Genomic DNA, 18,807 nt, shown 5'->3' on the forward strand with positions numbered 1-18,807 from the left:
ATTGACTCACGTCCCAAGATGAATGACCCAAGCTCTCCGGAGACACACCCTCTGGAAAAACATCACTAGAGCGGAAGTAGAATGGGAAGGGAGGTAAAAGAGGGGGACGAGGGAGAAGAGGAGGAATGGTGAGAACATCAGGCGAAGATCAAAAGAAGTGTTTGTAGTGCTCAGGGAGCTTTAGGGAGACTCCTGACCATGCACTTTTCATCGGTTTGGAAAAACAAAATCAACATCTGCTGCGGTGAAAAAGAACGAGCTGTGTTAAATGTGCCGCAGGCGGTGAATTGGACGCGGTCATTTTGCTGACTGGACTGTTTGCTCACATTAACTGTTGTCAGCAATGTACTGTGTTTATCAGCGTTCATGACTGAATGCGATTTTCTTTTTTTCTTTTTTTTTATGAAGGTGTAATGTCTGTGTCACTGGTGGCATTAAAAGTGATTGCAAATTATTATTTCTGAACCTGTTTCTCAATGACTTCCTAACCCCCCCGTCTGCCACTGTAGTTTCCATCACAATACCTTAAATATGGCTCAGTATAATAGTATGATATATTAAGTATTACAATATCAAGGAGAAATTCATTCCTGCTGATTAACAGAATTTTAAACTAGCCAAAGCTTGTTCACTGGTCTTACTGGTTGCATTAGCTGTTATTTTAATGTTATTTACATACTACTGTGGTATTTATTAACATTTTGAACTAATTTTATTTTTAGATTTTGTTTTGGTTTCAAAACTAATTTCAGCATTAGTTTTTAATCTTATTTATAGAAGTTTAATAAATTACTTTATTTCTAATTCAAGTTTTTCATCTAATATTTTATTTTAGCTTCATTCTAATTACTGAAAACATAATTTAAATAAAATTTTAGTCTTAGTTGTCTAATAACAATGCAGTTTTGCTAGTGTCTCCTCCTGATCAGAGTGGTCTACTGGCTGAGTTTAGGGTATTTGTGAGCAATTTGTATTTGTGAGCTTAGCCAGGCTTGGAGACAATCTTAAATCTTAGGCTGGAAGTGAGTTTTTTTTGTTTTTTTTGTTTGTTTGTTTGTTTGTTTGTTCGTTTTTGTAGCAGGATAATGATCATACTTTTTAGAAGCATTTTTAGTGTAATTGCTCTTTTCTAGGTATCATGTTGCTTGCTACCACTAATATGCCATGCTACCCTACCACCCTAAACTCATACCATTCGTTGAGAAAAAAACTGCTCATACAAGCAGAGCAATGTTTCGAAAGGTCAGCAGAGCTGCAATGTTTACACTCTTCTGGCAAGTCAACCTATGAATGGCTTACTTACAGTTGTCTCTTGAGAGAAAGTATTTCAGCATTAAAAATATGATGCTATCTTTAAAAAGAAATGTAGTTATGGAGTGTCTAGTACTGTCTTTGGATATGCTAATACAGTTTCTGCCAGGTAGCCTGCTACACAAAAGCTATGGGTGTGTATACAGTCTAACGAGAGTTTCTTGTTTGTGTTTGCTTTCACAGGGGAGCCGGGGACACTACCGGTACCACTGGCAAAGCCACAATGTCAAGCAGAGTGGTGTGGATGATATGGTGCTTCTCTCCAAGATCAATGAGGACGCCATTGTGGAAAACCTCAAGAAGAGATACATGGATGACTTTATTTTTGTATCCTTGTCCAGCTGTAAATACATCACAAATCCTTAGTCTAACTGTGCTAATATCTCAATATGATATAAATCTGGCCCTAAATACTGATGTCAACTATCTGAGTTTTTGCAGATGGATGTTTTCCTGTGGTTTACTATAGAAGTCTTGGATTCCATCCTCTTGAGTATAGATTAAATCTTGATTGGGTTTATTTTGACCAAAGCTTCACTAAACACTAACATTAATGATGAAAGTTGTTCTTGAACTCTATGACACAACTTCCAAATCAGTGTTGTCCTATTTTCCCACAGTAGCAGGGACTGTTTTTGATCAAAGCCGAATGTGAGATTCTGAGAGCTGCCAAAGAATGCTGGTTTACCTCTCTTCTATATGAACCCAATGTACTTGGCAGAGTTCATGTCTTATTCATCACCCATTACTGGCACTAAAATGACCTGTACCGTTTCTTGATGAAAACCTCACTTGCAGTGCATTTCTATTTTCTGCCCTTATTAGGTTTATGGAGTCTTAGCAGACTCTGGACATTTCGGTCCAGAATCAGTCCTGTGATTGTGGTCAGAAAATAGAAACAACACCAAAGTGTTCCAGTCAGCAGCGAATGGAACTGAGGTCACAGAGCGCCAGGCTCAATACTTCCTTTATTTGCAGTGAGCAACTTACGGCAGGGCAGCCAAATAGCTCCAATCACTCACTGCCGGCTGTTGCCTTCCCACTGCATTCAGAGGAGAGTAAAAGCATCTTAATAAGGCTCTGACCCAATAACCAAAATCTTCACTGCTGCCACATATAACTCTTCACTGATGTCACCAGTCCATTATTCACACTCGGGCCATTTTTCATCGGCCGGTCCAGCCAAAGTTTTATGAATACCCTCTGAGTATTAACAACCACAATGAGTAAAATAGTCCATGAGGTTTTCCTCTATTGTGAATGCTAAACCTCTAATAGTTTTCAGAAAGAGAGTTTTCAATCTAATAGATTCAGAGAGAGACACATTTTGTAAAGAATTGGTTAAAAGGACAGGACACCAACAAATGAAAATTCTTCCATCATTTAGTCATGCTCATGTCACTCCAAAACTGTATGGCTTGCTTTCTTCAGCAGAATGCAAAAGAAGACACTGATGAACATTTTCAACTCTTTTGTCCATTCAAACAACTTTGGACCCCATTGACTTCCGTTATATAGACCAAAAAATATGCATTTTCAAAGTATCGTCTCTTGTGTTTTACAGGAGAAAGTACATACAGGTTAGGAGTAACATGAGGGAGAGTAAACAGTTACAGAATTTTAATTTTGGGGTTAACTGTCTCTTTACTGCCACTTTTTCTTTCAGCAGTCTTTTGAGCCTTGACCTTTACCTGCAGACATACATTGGTCCTGTGCTGATCTCAGTTAACCCTTTCAAACAAATGCCCTACTTTGGGGAGAAAGAAATAGAGATGTACCAAGGCGCGGTGAGTTTTTATTTTTTATTTATTTATTTATTTATTTTTTGGTCAATTTATTTTAAGGTCCAATTCTCACTATTTACAATCCATTAACTACGACATTTGCCTAAAAAAACTCCTAATTTGCTGCTTATTAATAGTTAGTAAGGTAGTTGTTAAATTTAAGTATTGAGTAGGATTATGGATGTAGAATATGGTCATGCAGTATGTGTGTTTTATAAGTACTAATAAACAGCCAATATGTTAATAATCGGTATGCTAAGCAACTAGATAATAGTGGGAATTGGTCCCTAAACTAAAGTGTTACCGAATTTTTTTTCATGGCTTTCTGAACAACACAACTCACATTTAGTTCCATAGGTTTAATTTTCCTTGAGTGTTATGTAGCTGATTCGCTACACACACTAATTAGGCAATTTTTTTCTAAACTCAGTGATCTGTATCGAAACTGTCCTCATAAAGTTCTTTATGTAGTTCGATACCTAGAGGTTTCAGTAATTACTCTAGTAATGATTTTAATAGAAGGAGTTTTTAAAGTGTGTAGGCGTGGTGCAAATGCTTTTAACAGCTGCATTCTTAGTCAGAAAAATAGCTGCGCAGACCTGCCTTTGCCATTAAAGCCACCTGGCTATACCGCCACAGAACAGCACGTACAGGTCTATGTTCTTAACCACGCTTGGCCAGAGGTCTTGGCGCCTCATCAAGCTTCTAGCTTCTGTCAGTAATCATTAGCTTGTGGAGGCTACAGCAAAGACTTTTGAATGTGTTTTGACTTATATGCTACACAGCAGCTTATTTATAAATGTGAGCACATGCCATCCTAAACATGAACTGCAATGTAAATTAAGAAATGTATCTGCTTTTCTCCATTTCTCCCTCTCTCTCAGGCTCAGTATGAGAACCCTCCTCATATCTATGCTCTAGCTGATAACATGTATAGAAACATGATGATCGATCGTGAGAACCAGTGTGTCATTATCAGGTGAGAGAACTTTCTAACTTTAACTCTGAACATATGTGATCTGAATATCAAATGTTCAGATGTTTCCTCCAGTCTGTTTATGTGTGACGTAGGAAGGGTGTGACATACAATTAGGTTTGGTATGATATCGATGCAGACGTTGTAATGGGAGAGTCACTGGGCTGTCAGAGTGAATAGGTCGTCATTTATGTTTTGCTTATACAGATAAGGGTATACGGTTAAAATACGGTTGAATAGAACAGATTCAACAAGCCTGGCAACCTCAGCAGTGCCCTTTGAATGTGCATTTCACTAATAATCTGTGAGCATATCTTATCCCTTTTGATGAAATAACAATAGACAAAGTAATTTTATATCCTTTGGTCTATATTTTGTATATTATTTTCTCCAGGATGTATGAGACACCAAAGCACAAGAGCTTTTGTAACCTGCACTTCCTGCTTGAGCACAGGAATCGCGCTTGTAAGGCCCTTAGAGGGACCATCTGCTACTGTAAATGGGAGGAAACTCCACTGAATGGTCATTTGTGATTGGTATAATATTGCGGGGGCTCTTCCTGTTGGAGACGGCAATCAGAGAGCTAAAGTCTGACTCACCTTAACCAATGAGTCAAGTCTTGATTGGAGAGCCACAGGGGACGTTATGAGTTAATCTGAGTGCCAAGTGAACACTCTGGTTGGTTCTGTAGTGCTTTTAATATTATGCTGTTTGTTTGAGCTGTCCAACATATCAACTTATGGCTCAACCATGTGGTGTATGTTTTGAGGCTAGGATATGTCTAGGAATTACCAAGGAGTTGACTTCATTTGTATGAACTTTACCAAACGGCTCTTGCTTTTGGTTCTGCTAGTGGTGCAGTTTAAAAAAAGGTTGGGAAATTTTGGGAAAATTAAGGTTGGGAAACCTTAGTTTAAGAAAACATTTCATTCAAATCAAGTGTCTGAATTCACCCTGCCGCCCTGCAGCATTATGGCATATGGATAAACATGGTGAAGGAGGGGAAGTTGAAGAAAGGGAGATTTTCACTGCTGAGCCAGAGATCTTTCTTTTAGATCTCATAGTCACCTGTGGGCTGGAGGGTGACTGTAGTGCTTACTTCATAGTAAGTGACTTCAGTTTCAGCATTTTTCTCACCCGTTTATTTGTATAGCAAGAAAGCCACTTCCAGTTCAGTCAGACAGACCACATAAAGAGACTGGAAGTGGAATTGTGATGACCCAGATTAGTAAACAAAACCTTCCATGAAATTGCTGCCCAGGCATCCTGTGGTCAAGCTGTATTTTGGTTAGGACAGGCACAGGTTTTTCTAAAAACCATTATGCATGAAGGACAGTTCCTTTTCACAAAGCCAGCTACTTTTCAGAAGTTTGCTTTTTTAAAATGTTCACCAAGGCTGCATTTATTTGATCAAAACCACAGTAATATAGTGAAAATATTATTACTATTTAAAATAACTGTTTTCTATTTATTTATTTTTTATTTTTTTAAATGCAATTTATTCCTGTGATGGCAAAGCTGAATTTTCAGCAGTCATTACTCCAGTCTTCAGTGTCACATGATCCTTTAGAAACCATTCTAATATGCTGGTGCTTGGTGCTCAAGTAACATTTCTTATTATTTTCAATGTTGAAAACATTTGTGCTGCTTAATATTTTTTGTAAACCATGATGGATTTTTTCGGGATTCATTGATGAATATAAAGTTTAACAGACCATTTATTTGAAATATATTTTTTGTAACAATGTCGAAGTCACTTTTGATCAATTTAATGTTTCCTAAATCTTACTGACCCCAAACTTTAGTGTATATTGCCACAAGTGTAGGATTGTCTGGATTGTGTATGATTGTGATTTTCATCGTCTGTAGTAGTATAATGATACAGAATTGTTTGGTGAAAACAAGAAGCAAGGATGTAGCAGAATCTGTTGTATTAAAATAGTCTCTCTTCCCAAAAGGAGGAAGCCATTTAACGAATGAATTAGACTTTGCGTCTGCTAAAGGACAGAATTAACTAATCACTTTTTTCATCTTGTTATGGCAGCCCCTGTAGACTGTACAGTATGATATACAAAAGAATTCACACCCACCTGTGTGACCCAGTGCTGTATTTGCTGAGCTGATGTTTCTGCTGCTGAATAATGAGTCTCATGACTCGTCACTTACTGAATGAGACTGAATGACTGATGCGTCTCTCTTTCTTTCTTTTTGTGCCCATTTTTGGTCAGCAAACGTACGCAGGAAGTTAAAAATGAGCATTACAGCATAAAAATTACAAATCCCCCAAAGACGTGTTTAAAAATAGCAATGGACAATTAATCTAAGTGGACTGAATGTACAATGTACAATAAGAGTGTGTTTCCAGAGCTTTCATCGCCTGTAGACGAGCAGGGACATTTCCTTTAAGGTGGAAAGCCTATTAACTCGCAAAACAAAGGAATGAGAACCACATGGCAGGCTTAAGCTCCTGTAAGAACTCTTGGAGCCAGCATGAGAAGTTTTTCTGCATGTATGGTGAGGCTCTCACGATAGGATGAATGAAATTAAAGGTGTGTAGTAGCGCTACTGTGTGATGTAATGGACTTCTTACCGCTTACCCAAGCTTCCTTTAATGTGCCACAGCTGTGCCTTCTCAAAATGGCAATACTGACATCAGTAATAGAAGAAATACAGAAAAATAAACCAGCTTCTGTCATCATCCGCCAAACCACATACATCTTTATGCTTATGGCCCTGCCAAAGGCAAAAGGGCAGGCGGAAAGATGCGAGTAGAGGGTAAAGCAACTGAAGAAAACGAAATAGAACCAGCGTTATGATACAGGATTAATGAATGGTATTTTTATTTGGTTTAATTTGAGTATAAGCATTTAGTAAATTTTCCTGCCCTGATGGTGCACATATACCGTACACTGCTATTCAAAAGTTCAAATTAATTTGATTTTCTATTCATCACGTAATCCTGAATTATGGTTTCCACAAAAATATTAAGCAGCACAGCTTTTGATCATTGATAATTAGAAATGTTTCTTGAGCTCCAAATCACCGGATCACTGAAGGCTTTAATGGCATCTGAAAATTCTCCTTTACCATCACAAGAATAAATTATATTAAAACAGAAGATTGTTATTTTAAATTGTAATAATATTTCACAATATTGCTGTTTTTACTGTATTATTGATTAAATAAATGCAGCCTTGATGAGCATAAACATTCACTATTCGGACGGCACAGGTGTATACATATGATCCCAAAGGAGAATTACTGATTACTGTCAACATAAACAAACCTTTTGTTCTGTGTGCAATCTGATTCAAACTCAGGCCTTTCACTATGTAAATAAGCATGTGCTCCCATTACCGAGCAACAAATTACAGACTATAGCTCACTATGGACAAACATATAAACATATTTAGTTAATTAAAGGAATTCCCCTCTCGCCAGCACCATTATGCTTGATCTGTATTAATTTAGGATAAGAATCTACTAAACCTTCTCTGACCCTCTTAAAAGCTTGCTGAGCAGATTTTAGTGTAGTGCTGTGAGGCACATAGGGGCTTTTTTTTTTTTTTTTTTTTTTTTTTTGCTTGTTAACACCCTCCTGTTCTTGTTTTTATAGGAAAATTAGAGTCTGGGTTTTAATATGATCATAAACATTTTGACTGGTAAAAGATTAAATTCTGTTGCTATTATTTTGTAACAATCATTGTTGTCACTACACCCTAAAAGCTTAACATATGTATCATAGCATTATATTATGCTTTTAGGATATGCACATAGGCTTATGCATTACTGTTCAAAAGTTTGGGATCAGTAAGATTTTCTCTTAATGTTTTCTCGTTCACCAAGGCTACGTTTAGTTCTTTAAAAATTGAGTAAAAACGGTAATATTGTGGAATTTTACTTTTAAATATTTGGTAACATTTTAGTTTAGGGACCAATTCTTACTTTTAACTATAGGCTAGTTTCTTATTAGCATGCATATTACTAGCTTATTGGCTGCTTATTAGTACTTTATAAAACTACCTTACCAACTATTAATAAGTGGCAAAGTAGGAGTTTGAGGCAAAAGTCATAGTTAATAGTGAGAATAGGCCCTCAAACTAAAGTGACAAAATATTTTTTTGTTTTGTTATCAGTGCATTTATTTATTTATAGGAATGAACTTAACACTTGTCATCTTTTTTTATGTTCTTCTCAGCGGTGAGAGCGGAGCAGGGAAGACAGTAGCAGCAAAATACATCATGGGCTACATCTCCAAAGTTTCAGGTGGAGGACCCAGAGTTCAGGTGGGTTGCACAGAACAAAAAAAATTTGAAAACTCTTGTAACTTACAGGATTAGTTAAGGTGCGATTAAATAGAAAAACAACATACGGTGGCTTCCTGTTCCTGATAACTTTACCGAGATTGTTTCTGACAGTTAGTGTTAAACAGAATCCTGATCCATGTTGAAGTTTGCTTCATCTGACATTATTCCTCTTCCCCCATCTCTTACAATCTTTCTTTCATCCCCTAAACCCCACCAGCAGCCATCTGTCCCCCACAATCCCCTTCTGATCTGTCCTGTGTCCCCCTCTCAGCCCCTTCAGGAGCCATGTGAGTCAGAGGACTGACACTTGTTGCTTGTATTGATCTGATTGAATTAACCGTTTGTTAATGCATATATAAAAAAGATTCTATCATTCTGTTATGCTTATAGTTTGCATAAGATTTTAAGTGAAAGTTAACATGAATTTGACATGAATTCCTTTTGCTTTAATGACAATATCACTCGAGCTGCATGAGCTAAGTTATTGTCTAATCTACCAGGTAAAATATCTAAACATGATTCCCAATCTATGGCTAATTACTTAATTTCATGTATGTTTTAAAGCCTTATTTTTCTTCGTAATTAATCACACTGAATTAAATTTAAATTTTGAGTCACAAAAATTCAGTGTGAACATTTTAGTCCCACTGTACTTATTTAGGACAAAGAAAATCCATGTTGAAATGATTCCCTGTGTGCTCTATCTAATGATTTGATAGTGAACAGGCTGTTACTTGTGTTTTGACAAGTATGTTTGATGGCGTCTTGAACAAAGTAGCGTATTGTGGTACAACAGAAAGTCTCTCTGCTCGGCCTGCTCTGCTGTGTCTATGCTTTGTCTGATCTCTCGAATGTCACAGTGCCTCATGATCATATGACCATCACTGCTGAATGGCACATCCTGATTTTTTTTTTTTGGTGTCTTGCTCATCTGCCTCTCTTATTTTCTTTTTATCTCTCTGTATATACATTTTTTTTAGTTGTGTGGTCCACACAGAAGTTGGTACCCATTCTCTGCCCGTATGCAAATTATCAATGTGTGTTTTTCCTGGTGTTCCAAATGCAAACAAGCCCTCGGCTCGAATTTCTTTACATCAGCAATGTGACTCTTAATTTCAGATTTCTTAAAAATATCTTCATGCAATTTTTACACTTTATATGTTTGATAAGGACTTGAAGATGGGACGTGTAATGTCATAATCAGTGGTGGTATTGGATATCCCAGAACTTCTGCATCTCTTGGCTGCTCATAGTAGACGATGTTGTGCAAATTCTGTGTGGAATGTGCACGCATACTAATATATGTGGGGGTGGGGGGTGAATTCAGGTCAATTAGGCCACTTTTAGACACTGGGATGACCAATTTGACCTGAATTCACACTAAAAGATGGGCGTTACCTACTGATCTCATTTCATCAGTTCCAGATCAGCATAAGTTCTGTACTTATAATCCTCCACAGTATGCAAAACATCAATTTAACTCTCAATCTCTCTCTTTTTCCTGTTTATATCCACACAGCATGTCAAAGACATCATTCTGCAGTCCAACCCTCTTCTGGAGGCCTTCGGGAATGCTAAGACAGTGAGGAACAACAACTCCAGTCGATTTGTAAGCTTCGATCATCCTCCCATATACTAATTTTATTGACGAAAACAGACAGCATATGTCTTGTGTTGGGCAGAATCTTGTCCTCAGGATGAATTTAAGAGGAACACAGTTGCACTAGAACCAACAAAAACAGGGTGAACATCCAGTTCAAATACAAAAAGAAAGAAAAAACATTTTGCCACTGCAATAAGAAGACTTGATAAATATGATGTTATCGTAAGGCTTTGGCCTAAACGTGGCAAGTACTGCCCTTAAAAATACTCACAGGCCAAAGCAGCCATTACAAAATATGTTGTACCCCACATTTACTTGCAGTTCCGCTTCATTATGCCCAGACATGTTAGTCTTGTTTGTGTTCTCTTGGGATTGGTGTAGTTTTATTGTAAGAAGAATGGCTTAGCAGTGGTACAAATGGATTGTGTAGTGGATGAAAAAGCATCTAGACGAATTCAGGGGTCTTACAGGGGCTTTAAGTCTTGACATGTCTGGTAACTGCGGACAGCTGCAGCACACATAAACGAACCGAGAGAGACACATAAATGATAGTGAAGAGTGTTTGTGTGTGTGTCAAAGCAACCATTTCCTCTTATTTCTGGGCATACACATCCACCTGCAGTACATCACGTCTGTGCCTTTTTAACATTCATCTTCCCTGACAGGGGAAATACTTTGAGATTCAGTTCAGTTCCGGCGGTGAGCCAGATGGTGGGAAGATCTCCAACTTCCTTTTGGAAAAATCACGTGTGGTGATGCGGAATCCTGGAGAAAGGAGCTTCCACATCTTCTATCAGGTGAGAATGAGGACACGAGGTTGGCTTCTTCTCTCAGAAGATGTCACTGTTACCATCAGTAGCATAAGTGCAGCACGTTATGAGGAAAAATTGAATGAATAACCGCAGTAAAATTCAGGAAAGGGAAGATGGAGCCATTTGGCTCTGAAAAGCAGGTCACGTTGTTCTGAGTTTACCACTTAAGTTTTTTGGAAGAGGAGAGTCTGTCTGACCTTCTTCTTAACGAGGCCTTCTCACCACTGTTTCTCCTTCACAAGTTTGGAGAGTTTGAGAGTTTTCCTATGGTTAGGTTTATTTAGGACTTTTTGTTTTTTGGTGTTTCTTCAACTGTGGACACTTTTAGCCCTGTGGACTTTTAGAAATTAAACACTCCTAAAGCACTTTTCACACTCTCACTAGTTTTTCATTTGTCTGCTAATATTGTCCAGGAGAATTCTACCTTTTTTTCCAGAAAGTCATAAATTCTCACTGCAGTGTCATTTCCTCCACGTCTTAAATTTTGTATTATTTAATGGTGTTTTGTAGTGAAAATGACAGTGGTGGAAATGACATTTGAAAACTTTTTGGAACATTTTTGGTCACTTTTGGCTTGCCAAGATATATTTCAGAACTAGCATTTCATATATCCTAAATAGAGATAAACACTGAAGATTATTTTCAGACTTTCTGCACTATCAATCAAAAGTTTGGGGTCGGTAAGATTTTTTCAAATGTTTTTTAAAAGTCTTTTGCTCAATAAGGATGCATTTATTTGATAAAATAAATTTGATTTGGTGCTCAAGTAACGTCTCTTATTTTTAGCAATGTTGAAAACAATTGTGCTGCTTAATATCTTTGTTGAAACCATCATACATGTTTTCACTATACTCTAATGAATAGAAAGTTGAAAAGAAAAACATTTATTTGAAATTTAAAAAAAATATATAATAAACAATGCCTTCTTGCTGAATAATGCATCCTTTCTTTAAAAAAAAGAAAAGCTTTCTGACTCAAAACTTTTGAATGGTAGTGTGAATGAATTGACACAATTTTAACTTGATTGGAAAATGGTGCTTAATAACAGTAATGTGCTCAAAACTGATTACTTTGATTTACCTTTATTTTCTTTGTTTAATCTCATATTTCATCTCATGCTCTTCACTGACACTGTTTTATGCTTGCTGAACAAATACAATACTTTACAAAAAAGTTTAGGAGCAAAATTTATGGTAAAAATGTTATTTATGGTAACAACGACCTTGATATAACACAAAAAATGTGAAAAACGTATTGGTTTCAATAAAAATCAAACCTTTGGACAAAAGCGTTGAACTTAAAGAAGCCCACTTTTCTGAAAATATGACCTCTTTTCTCAGCTAATAGAGGGAGCCAGTGGAGACCAGAAAAGTAGTCTGGGTATCACCAACCTGGATTATTACACTTACCTCAACCAGTCAGGTTCCTACAAGGTTGACGATATTAACGACAAGCACGACTTCCAGGAAACCTTGGTAAGTATGGTTTAGACAGCTTGGTATTTGAGTCAGACCCTGCTGTCCTGGGAGTCTTAGATGTGAAAAATTTGCCTGTTCAAATATGACAACTATTTTCCATATTTGCAGACACTAACTTCCCTCTCCTCTCTCTGTCTGACCCCAGCATGCCATGGACGTGATTGGTATCTCAGGGGTGGACCGCACTCTGGTGCTGCAGATTGTGGCTGGAATTCTTCACCTTGGGAACATCAGCTTCAGGGAAGCAGGGAACTATGCTGCTGTAGAAAATAACGAGTGTATGTACATAGACTTGGTTCCCATTTTGGTGTCCTCGTTTGAACTGTGTGCTGTAGATTATTTAATTGCATTAACTCATGCTAAACTGTCTTGCCACACCAAATTACCCGAGCTCTGTTTATACGCCTGGTATCTGCATATTACATCACACCCTAAAATTGCACAATGAAACTCTGAACTTCCAGCCCACCCCTCTGTTTCCTCTCTCTCTCCTTCCCTCCAAGTGTCTCAAAGCTCTCAGGTGGAGCAGTGCACTTGAATGACAGAGGCTGTTTGCTGTGGCATAAAGCCATGTTGTGCTGGGAGCAGACGAAGCTAATCTGTGCCTTTCCTGTTCTGCCCCTTCCCAGCCCCCTAGCCCCTCTTCCTGCCGCCAGTGGCTTTCACACATTTAGTGTTGGCTTGCCAATCTAAAAACCACATGTGGCACAACTGCTCAGCCGCCTGCTTATGACAAAACCGTCTGCAAAGAGCTCATGCATCCTGGGAAATCAATTCTATAGATAACATCTTCCACCGCGAATCCATATATTTTATAGAATTCTTTGATTGACACCATGTAAGGGTGTTTTTGAGAGCCATGGACACTCCCAGATCTTTTTATAGTTGCATTGTTTTGGGAGAGCAGTTAGTGTGCTCTGTTCTACCACACCCGAACATCTGAATAATGAGCCATACTTAAGCAGTATGATGGACTGCATCACTATCAGGACTGAATGAGGGCAGTTTCCTTTTTAAGGTGGTGAGTCAGTGAAGAGGCGGGGTTCACCAGAAATGGAGGATTGTCAGTAACTCGTGTCTCACCCGTGCCTCTCCTCAGAGGAGATCTATTGTTGTGACTACACTGAAAAAAATGCACATGAGTCATATGTATAATGTACCACTGTTTTCTTACATTTTTTCAGTTCTATTATATTATGTTATGTTATATATTATATTATATTATATTATATTATATTATATTATATTATATTATATTATATTATATTATATTATATTATATTATATTATATTATATTATAATATATTATATTATATTATATTATATTATATTATGTTATGTTATGTTATATGTTATGTTTGGGGATTTTAAGTTATTTTTAATACATTAATACTTTTATGCATTAAATTGATTCAAGGGACAGAAAAGACATTTATAATGTTCCAAAGATTTATATTTCAAATAAATGCTAATCGTTTAAACTTTTTTTTTTTTATCAAAAAAAAAAAATGTATCACAGTTTGACAAAAAAATTAAGCACTACAGCTTTCTTGAGCATCAAATCAGCATATTAGAATGATTTCTGAAGGATCTTGTGACACTGAAGGCAGAAGTAATGATGCTGAAAATTTAGCTTTGCATCACAGGAATGAATTTAACTTAAAATATATTACATTTGAAAACAGTTTTTATAAATTGCAATAATATTTCACAGTATAACTGATTTTACTGTATTTTTATCAAATAAATGCAGCTTTGGTGAGCATAAAACATTGAAAAAAATCCCCAAGCATTTAAACATTTGCTATATATTACACATTTAGATACACTTGTGTATGGCATTGTGTGCAATTATCTACCAAACTTTTTTCTCTCCCACTCTTAGTTTTAGCATTTCCGGCCTTCCTGTTGGGCATCGATCAGCATCGTCTTAAAGAAAAACTCACCAGCCGTAAGATGGATGGCAAATGGGGTGGCAAGTCAGAGTCCATAGACGTAACACTAAATGTGGAACAGGCGTGTTTCACTCGTGACGCTCTCTCCAAAGCCCTGCACGCTCGTGTTTTTGACTACCTGGTGGAGGTACAAGTCATATGTATATCCCTCATAAAAACAGATGTTAGAGAAGAAATAAGCACTAAATGGGTTCCTATTTTTTTTTTTTAGTCAATCAATAAAGCCATGGTTAAGGACCATCAGGAGCTGAACATTGGAGTATTAGATATTTATGGCTTTGAGATTTTTCAGGTGAGTATTTAATTTACTCATCACTAATCGAATGATTGTTTTCTCAGCAGTTAACAGGATGTGTCGCTATCCAGTCTACCTAATGAGATAAGATGATTGATTTTTAATTGCCTGGATTGATTCTTCTCTGCTTTTGTAAACAGATAACATATTAATGAGCTTGACTAATCTGATAATCTCTTGGTTTAGCATCTGGTATTGAGACCTTTAAGATAACTGCCTGTGTTGTCTTCATAAGAAGGATAAAGCTGGATAAAGCTCTGAAAACAGCTTTCAGCCCTTTTAATTTGATGTTACTACCACTGAGATGCTGAATTCTTGAGCAACAACTGTGTATTTTATTATGCTATTGATTAATAATAACAACTGAATCATTGTTTGTCATGTTCACACCATCACCGAAGCTGATTTTCAACTTATTTTTTTCCTTTGTCACCACTACTGGTATTATTTTTGGTTCATAGTGACAGTATCTCTTTTCTGTTTTCACTTGCCTTTTAGAAAAATGGATTTGAACAGTTCTGTATCAACTTTGTGAATGAAAAACTGCAGCAAATTTTCATTGAGCTGACTCTGAAAGCTGAGCAGGTAACACTTCATTTCTCCCCTGTGCTTTTTGTTTTTGCTGTGATTTGGATTTGTGCATTCAGTCAGTAAAAATCCCACCTTTCCCTTAACCTAGTTTTAGCGGTACATGAAGTACTATATACTTCTGCTCCACCCTAGTACAGGATCATTTTCATCATTTATTCTTTTCCTCTCTTCAGGAGGAGTATGTACAGGAAGGAATCCGATGGACTCCCATAGAGTATTTCAATAATAAGATCGTCTGTGACCTCATTGAGAGTAAAGTGGTAAGTTTCACTAACTGTGCAAATCAAACATCCATCTGTTTGAAAAGCTGGATATGATCTGTCATTGCCTAGTGCGGTAAATCAATAAAACTAACATTAGCGAACTAAGAAGTTCAGATCCATATCCACAAAAGCCTCCTTTCTCTTCCCATGACTGTTTGTCTAATGGCCTCAAAATGCTTGATATACCTACAAATTCAATTTGCTTCACTCACAGAGGGACTAGACACACAGAGCTATGAAATTCACAACAAGAGTGAACCTTAACCATCCATGTTGGTGTGACAGCGTGTGAGAAATTGATTCTTCGTGTCACTGCTAAAAGCTAATGGTTGTCTGTGAGAAATTTACAAGCTCTTTTCTTTTTGTTGGACTCTGTGAATAAAGAGACACGTCTGAATTTTCTGACAATACAGACAGCTGTGTGTTTTCATTCAGGTTAATGAATGATGATTCATTTCCTGAGTTTTGATTCAGCTTGAAAGGCTGTGAATGTGGGCTAAAACAGTTTCAGACACTTTAGACATAAATGTTTTATATTGTTTAATATACTATAATATGTGGGTAAAATACTTAAAAGTAGATGTCCTGCAATGCAACATGCTATACCTTATTTAAAATTAAACTGTACTACTACTACATAAGTGCGTACTACTATTATTATTATTATTACTACTACTACAAAAGATTTTATTTTTATGCCAACTTTCATACTTAAAATACAAATCAAAATGCTTCACAGGTCAGAATATGAAACATTTTAAAATAGAAAGAAAGAATAAATAAGAAAGTGAATAAATAAATGAATAAGATGGTTACAAACAGTAACAATCAACAAGAGCCAAAATAAAACTCTAACCAAGACAATTGAGAAATAAAATAATAATAATTCAATGCAATTAAGGAGCCTAATAGGATGTGTTCAAATGAATTTGAAAAATAGGAATGCATTTTAAAATATTAATGAATCACACTTTCATTTTGTGTCCTTTCCCAGAATCCTCCAGGCATCATGAGTATACTGGATGATGTGTGTGCTACTATGCATGCGAAGGTTGAGGGTGCAGATCAAACGATGCTGCAGAAGCTCCGAATGCAGATCAACAATCACGAGCACTTTAACAGCTGGAACCAGGGCTTCATCATTCACCATTATGCTGGCAAGGTATTTACGCTGGCAAGGCATCTCTTTACCCACCTCCCCGCACTCCTCTGCAGTGTTGTTAAATCATTTGCTTTACCTTTTTTTCTCACAGAAATTTCTTCTACCTTTTTTCCAGTGCTTCTTAATGGCATTAAGAAGCACTGGAGCACTTAGAGTCTTTCCTTCCAACTCTCTCTCAGTCTCTCGTTTACACTTTGTTGCCTTGAGGTAGTTCAGTATGTGTGGTACCATCCACATACCCCGTGTTCAATGAGGCGTGCTCTGAGGGGAGGCAAGGGGAGCCCGTCCACATCCTGCACCATTAGATTTAAAATAAGCATGTTCTACAGACAAAGGAAAACCCATGATTAAAAACAAAAAACCCAGATATCTGTGTAAAAATAAATAAAAATATAACCAAAACCCTAACCAAAAAATTATACAAAATGGAAGAGAAGATGAAATAATAATAATAATAATAATAATCAATAAAATTACAGTGGTGAAGAATTTGTCTCCAAATGATTTGTAAAAAAATATGAATGAATTTGTGGGATACATATTTTGAAATTATACAAGTGTAAAGTATATATAATTATAATAAATATAAAAGCAAGGTCCAGATCAAAATTAAATCAGTCCTAGAATATTTATTTATTTAGTCAGTCATTTATGAAGTTTAAATACTCTCTACTTTCCCACTTGTATATACAAAGACTGTTAAGTACGTAAATATAAGTTATTGGTTGGTTGAGCTGACACTGATCTGAGCATCTATTGGCTCAACTGTGGCTCAAAGATTGACTTGTGTTTCTAACCCTGTCCAGAACACACTACTGTTTAACTGATCTGTTACGTGTCTCTCCAGGTGTCTTATGATGCAGAGGGTTTCTGTGAGAGGAACAGGGACGTGCTGTTCACTGACCTGATCGAGTTGATGCAGAGCAGTGAAATGTAAGTGTCACTCCTCCATCCTAAAAATCAGCCAGTCTGTGATCTCATCCAACAGCTGCTTGTAACAGACTCTCAGAGCACTTGAAGATCTTAATATATGTAAATCATGGATATAATCAGGCCAGCTGAAGGGCCCACAATAGAAGTGTGCAGAAGATTATCATTGTTTCTGAGTCCAAAAGGCCCCTCTGTCTCTCAAAGGAAGCGTGCCTGTCGCTCTTATGTGCTCCTGGGCCTTTTTTGGGCCCCAATAGCCATCTGTGCAAGCCGTCTCCTCCCGCAGCCCTTTGTGAAGCCTTCTGGGGGCCCGCTTTCGGACTGCATTCAAACAAGTGGTGTCATGCGTATATATCTGCACCGCGCACACACACAGAGTTCGCAGGGGAACTTCCTTTGCACCGCCCAGCAGGTCCTATACACAGGACAGAAGAAAGAGAAATCTTGAATTCAGTGACGAAGCAGGGCTTCCTGTCTATCTGCACAGATGTAGCCCTGCATCTCCACTCCCTGACCATTAACACTGTGAAGAGGTTTAATAATAACAAAGCATGCTTATGTGAAATCTTTCTGTTTAAAATGACATAACTTTAACATAAAATATAAGCTTTATTTCTGCATTTAAACCTGTAATGTGTTACAGATACTGCAGAGAGAACTTAACTTATTATTTGAGCCAAGAACATTCCTTTAATGTCCCAACCACCTTAAGAGTTTTTTTTTTGTTTGTTTGGTTATATAACCAACTGGCATTTGGAACAAAATTTGCTCAAAGAGCACACCTGAGCTAAACAAGGTCCACATAATGAGATTTTATGAATATTTAAATACTGCACAGATACTACAAGGAAACCAATAATATATATTAGCAATAGCAATATATTTACTGCTGTATGCTGAATCTTAGTAAAATCTAGTGAGGCAAATGGATAGTGAGCAAAACAGATAAAAAACCACAGGTATTCAGACTGTCCCAGTGATGATGATCTCCAAAACAATGTGCACTGTGGCTGGAAGGAATTCAAGTGACCCTGGTCTGCAGCGGAGAGACATGATTCAAAACATTCCTGTCTGTCAAACTCTGTATTTTTTCTGCTGTATTCTTCTCTCTTTATGCCAACCCCAAATCATTCCTTTCTGGTTTGATTCTTTTATTAGACCTTTCATCCGTGCCCTGTTCTCAGAAAACCTCAATGCTGAGAAAAAAGGCAGACCCACTACTGCAGGGAGTAAAATCAAGGTGAGTTGAGGTTGCAGGTTCTTTGCAGGTCTCTGAACCTCTGTAGGTTCTATCTGTTTCTACTCATATACTACACTGATAACCACTTTTCACATATTC

At 37.1% G+C, this 18,807-nt stretch overlaps 1 protein-coding gene across 7 annotated transcripts in view; it reads left to right on the top strand.

Annotated features, from left to right (window-relative positions):
- myo1ea (myosin IEa) overlaps positions 1-18,807 on the top strand; it is a 54,015-nt gene that overhangs the window by 20,167 nt on the left and 15,041 nt on the right. For all 7 annotated transcript variants that reach the window (XM_058780729.1, XM_058780735.1, XM_058780732.1 and 4 more), the window contains exons 2-16: positions 1,495-1,638; positions 3,009-3,098; positions 3,980-4,074; positions 8,270-8,357; positions 9,898-9,987; positions 10,647-10,778; positions 12,134-12,268; positions 12,417-12,549; positions 14,158-14,354; positions 14,439-14,519; positions 15,021-15,107; positions 15,287-15,373; positions 16,371-16,538; positions 17,386-17,471; positions 18,627-18,708. In XM_058780729.1, the coding sequence (XP_058636712.1) occupies positions 1,495-1,638; positions 3,009-3,098; positions 3,980-4,074; positions 8,270-8,357; positions 9,898-9,987; positions 10,647-10,778; positions 12,134-12,268; positions 12,417-12,549; positions 14,158-14,354; positions 14,439-14,519; positions 15,021-15,107; positions 15,287-15,373; positions 16,371-16,538; positions 17,386-17,471; positions 18,627-18,708 (1,695 nt within the window). The remainder of the gene's footprint in view (positions 1-1,494; positions 1,639-3,008; positions 3,099-3,979; positions 4,075-8,269; positions 8,358-9,897; positions 9,988-10,646; positions 10,779-12,133; positions 12,269-12,416; positions 12,550-14,157; positions 14,355-14,438; positions 14,520-15,020; positions 15,108-15,286; positions 15,374-16,370; positions 16,539-17,385; positions 17,472-18,626; positions 18,709-18,807) is intronic.

This window comes from Onychostoma macrolepis, chromosome 07 (genome assembly GCF_012432095.1).
Source record: "Onychostoma macrolepis isolate SWU-2019 chromosome 07, ASM1243209v1, whole genome shotgun sequence".
In the NCBI taxonomy this organism is placed as follows: domain Eukaryota; kingdom Metazoa; phylum Chordata; class Actinopteri; order Cypriniformes; family Cyprinidae; genus Onychostoma; species Onychostoma macrolepis.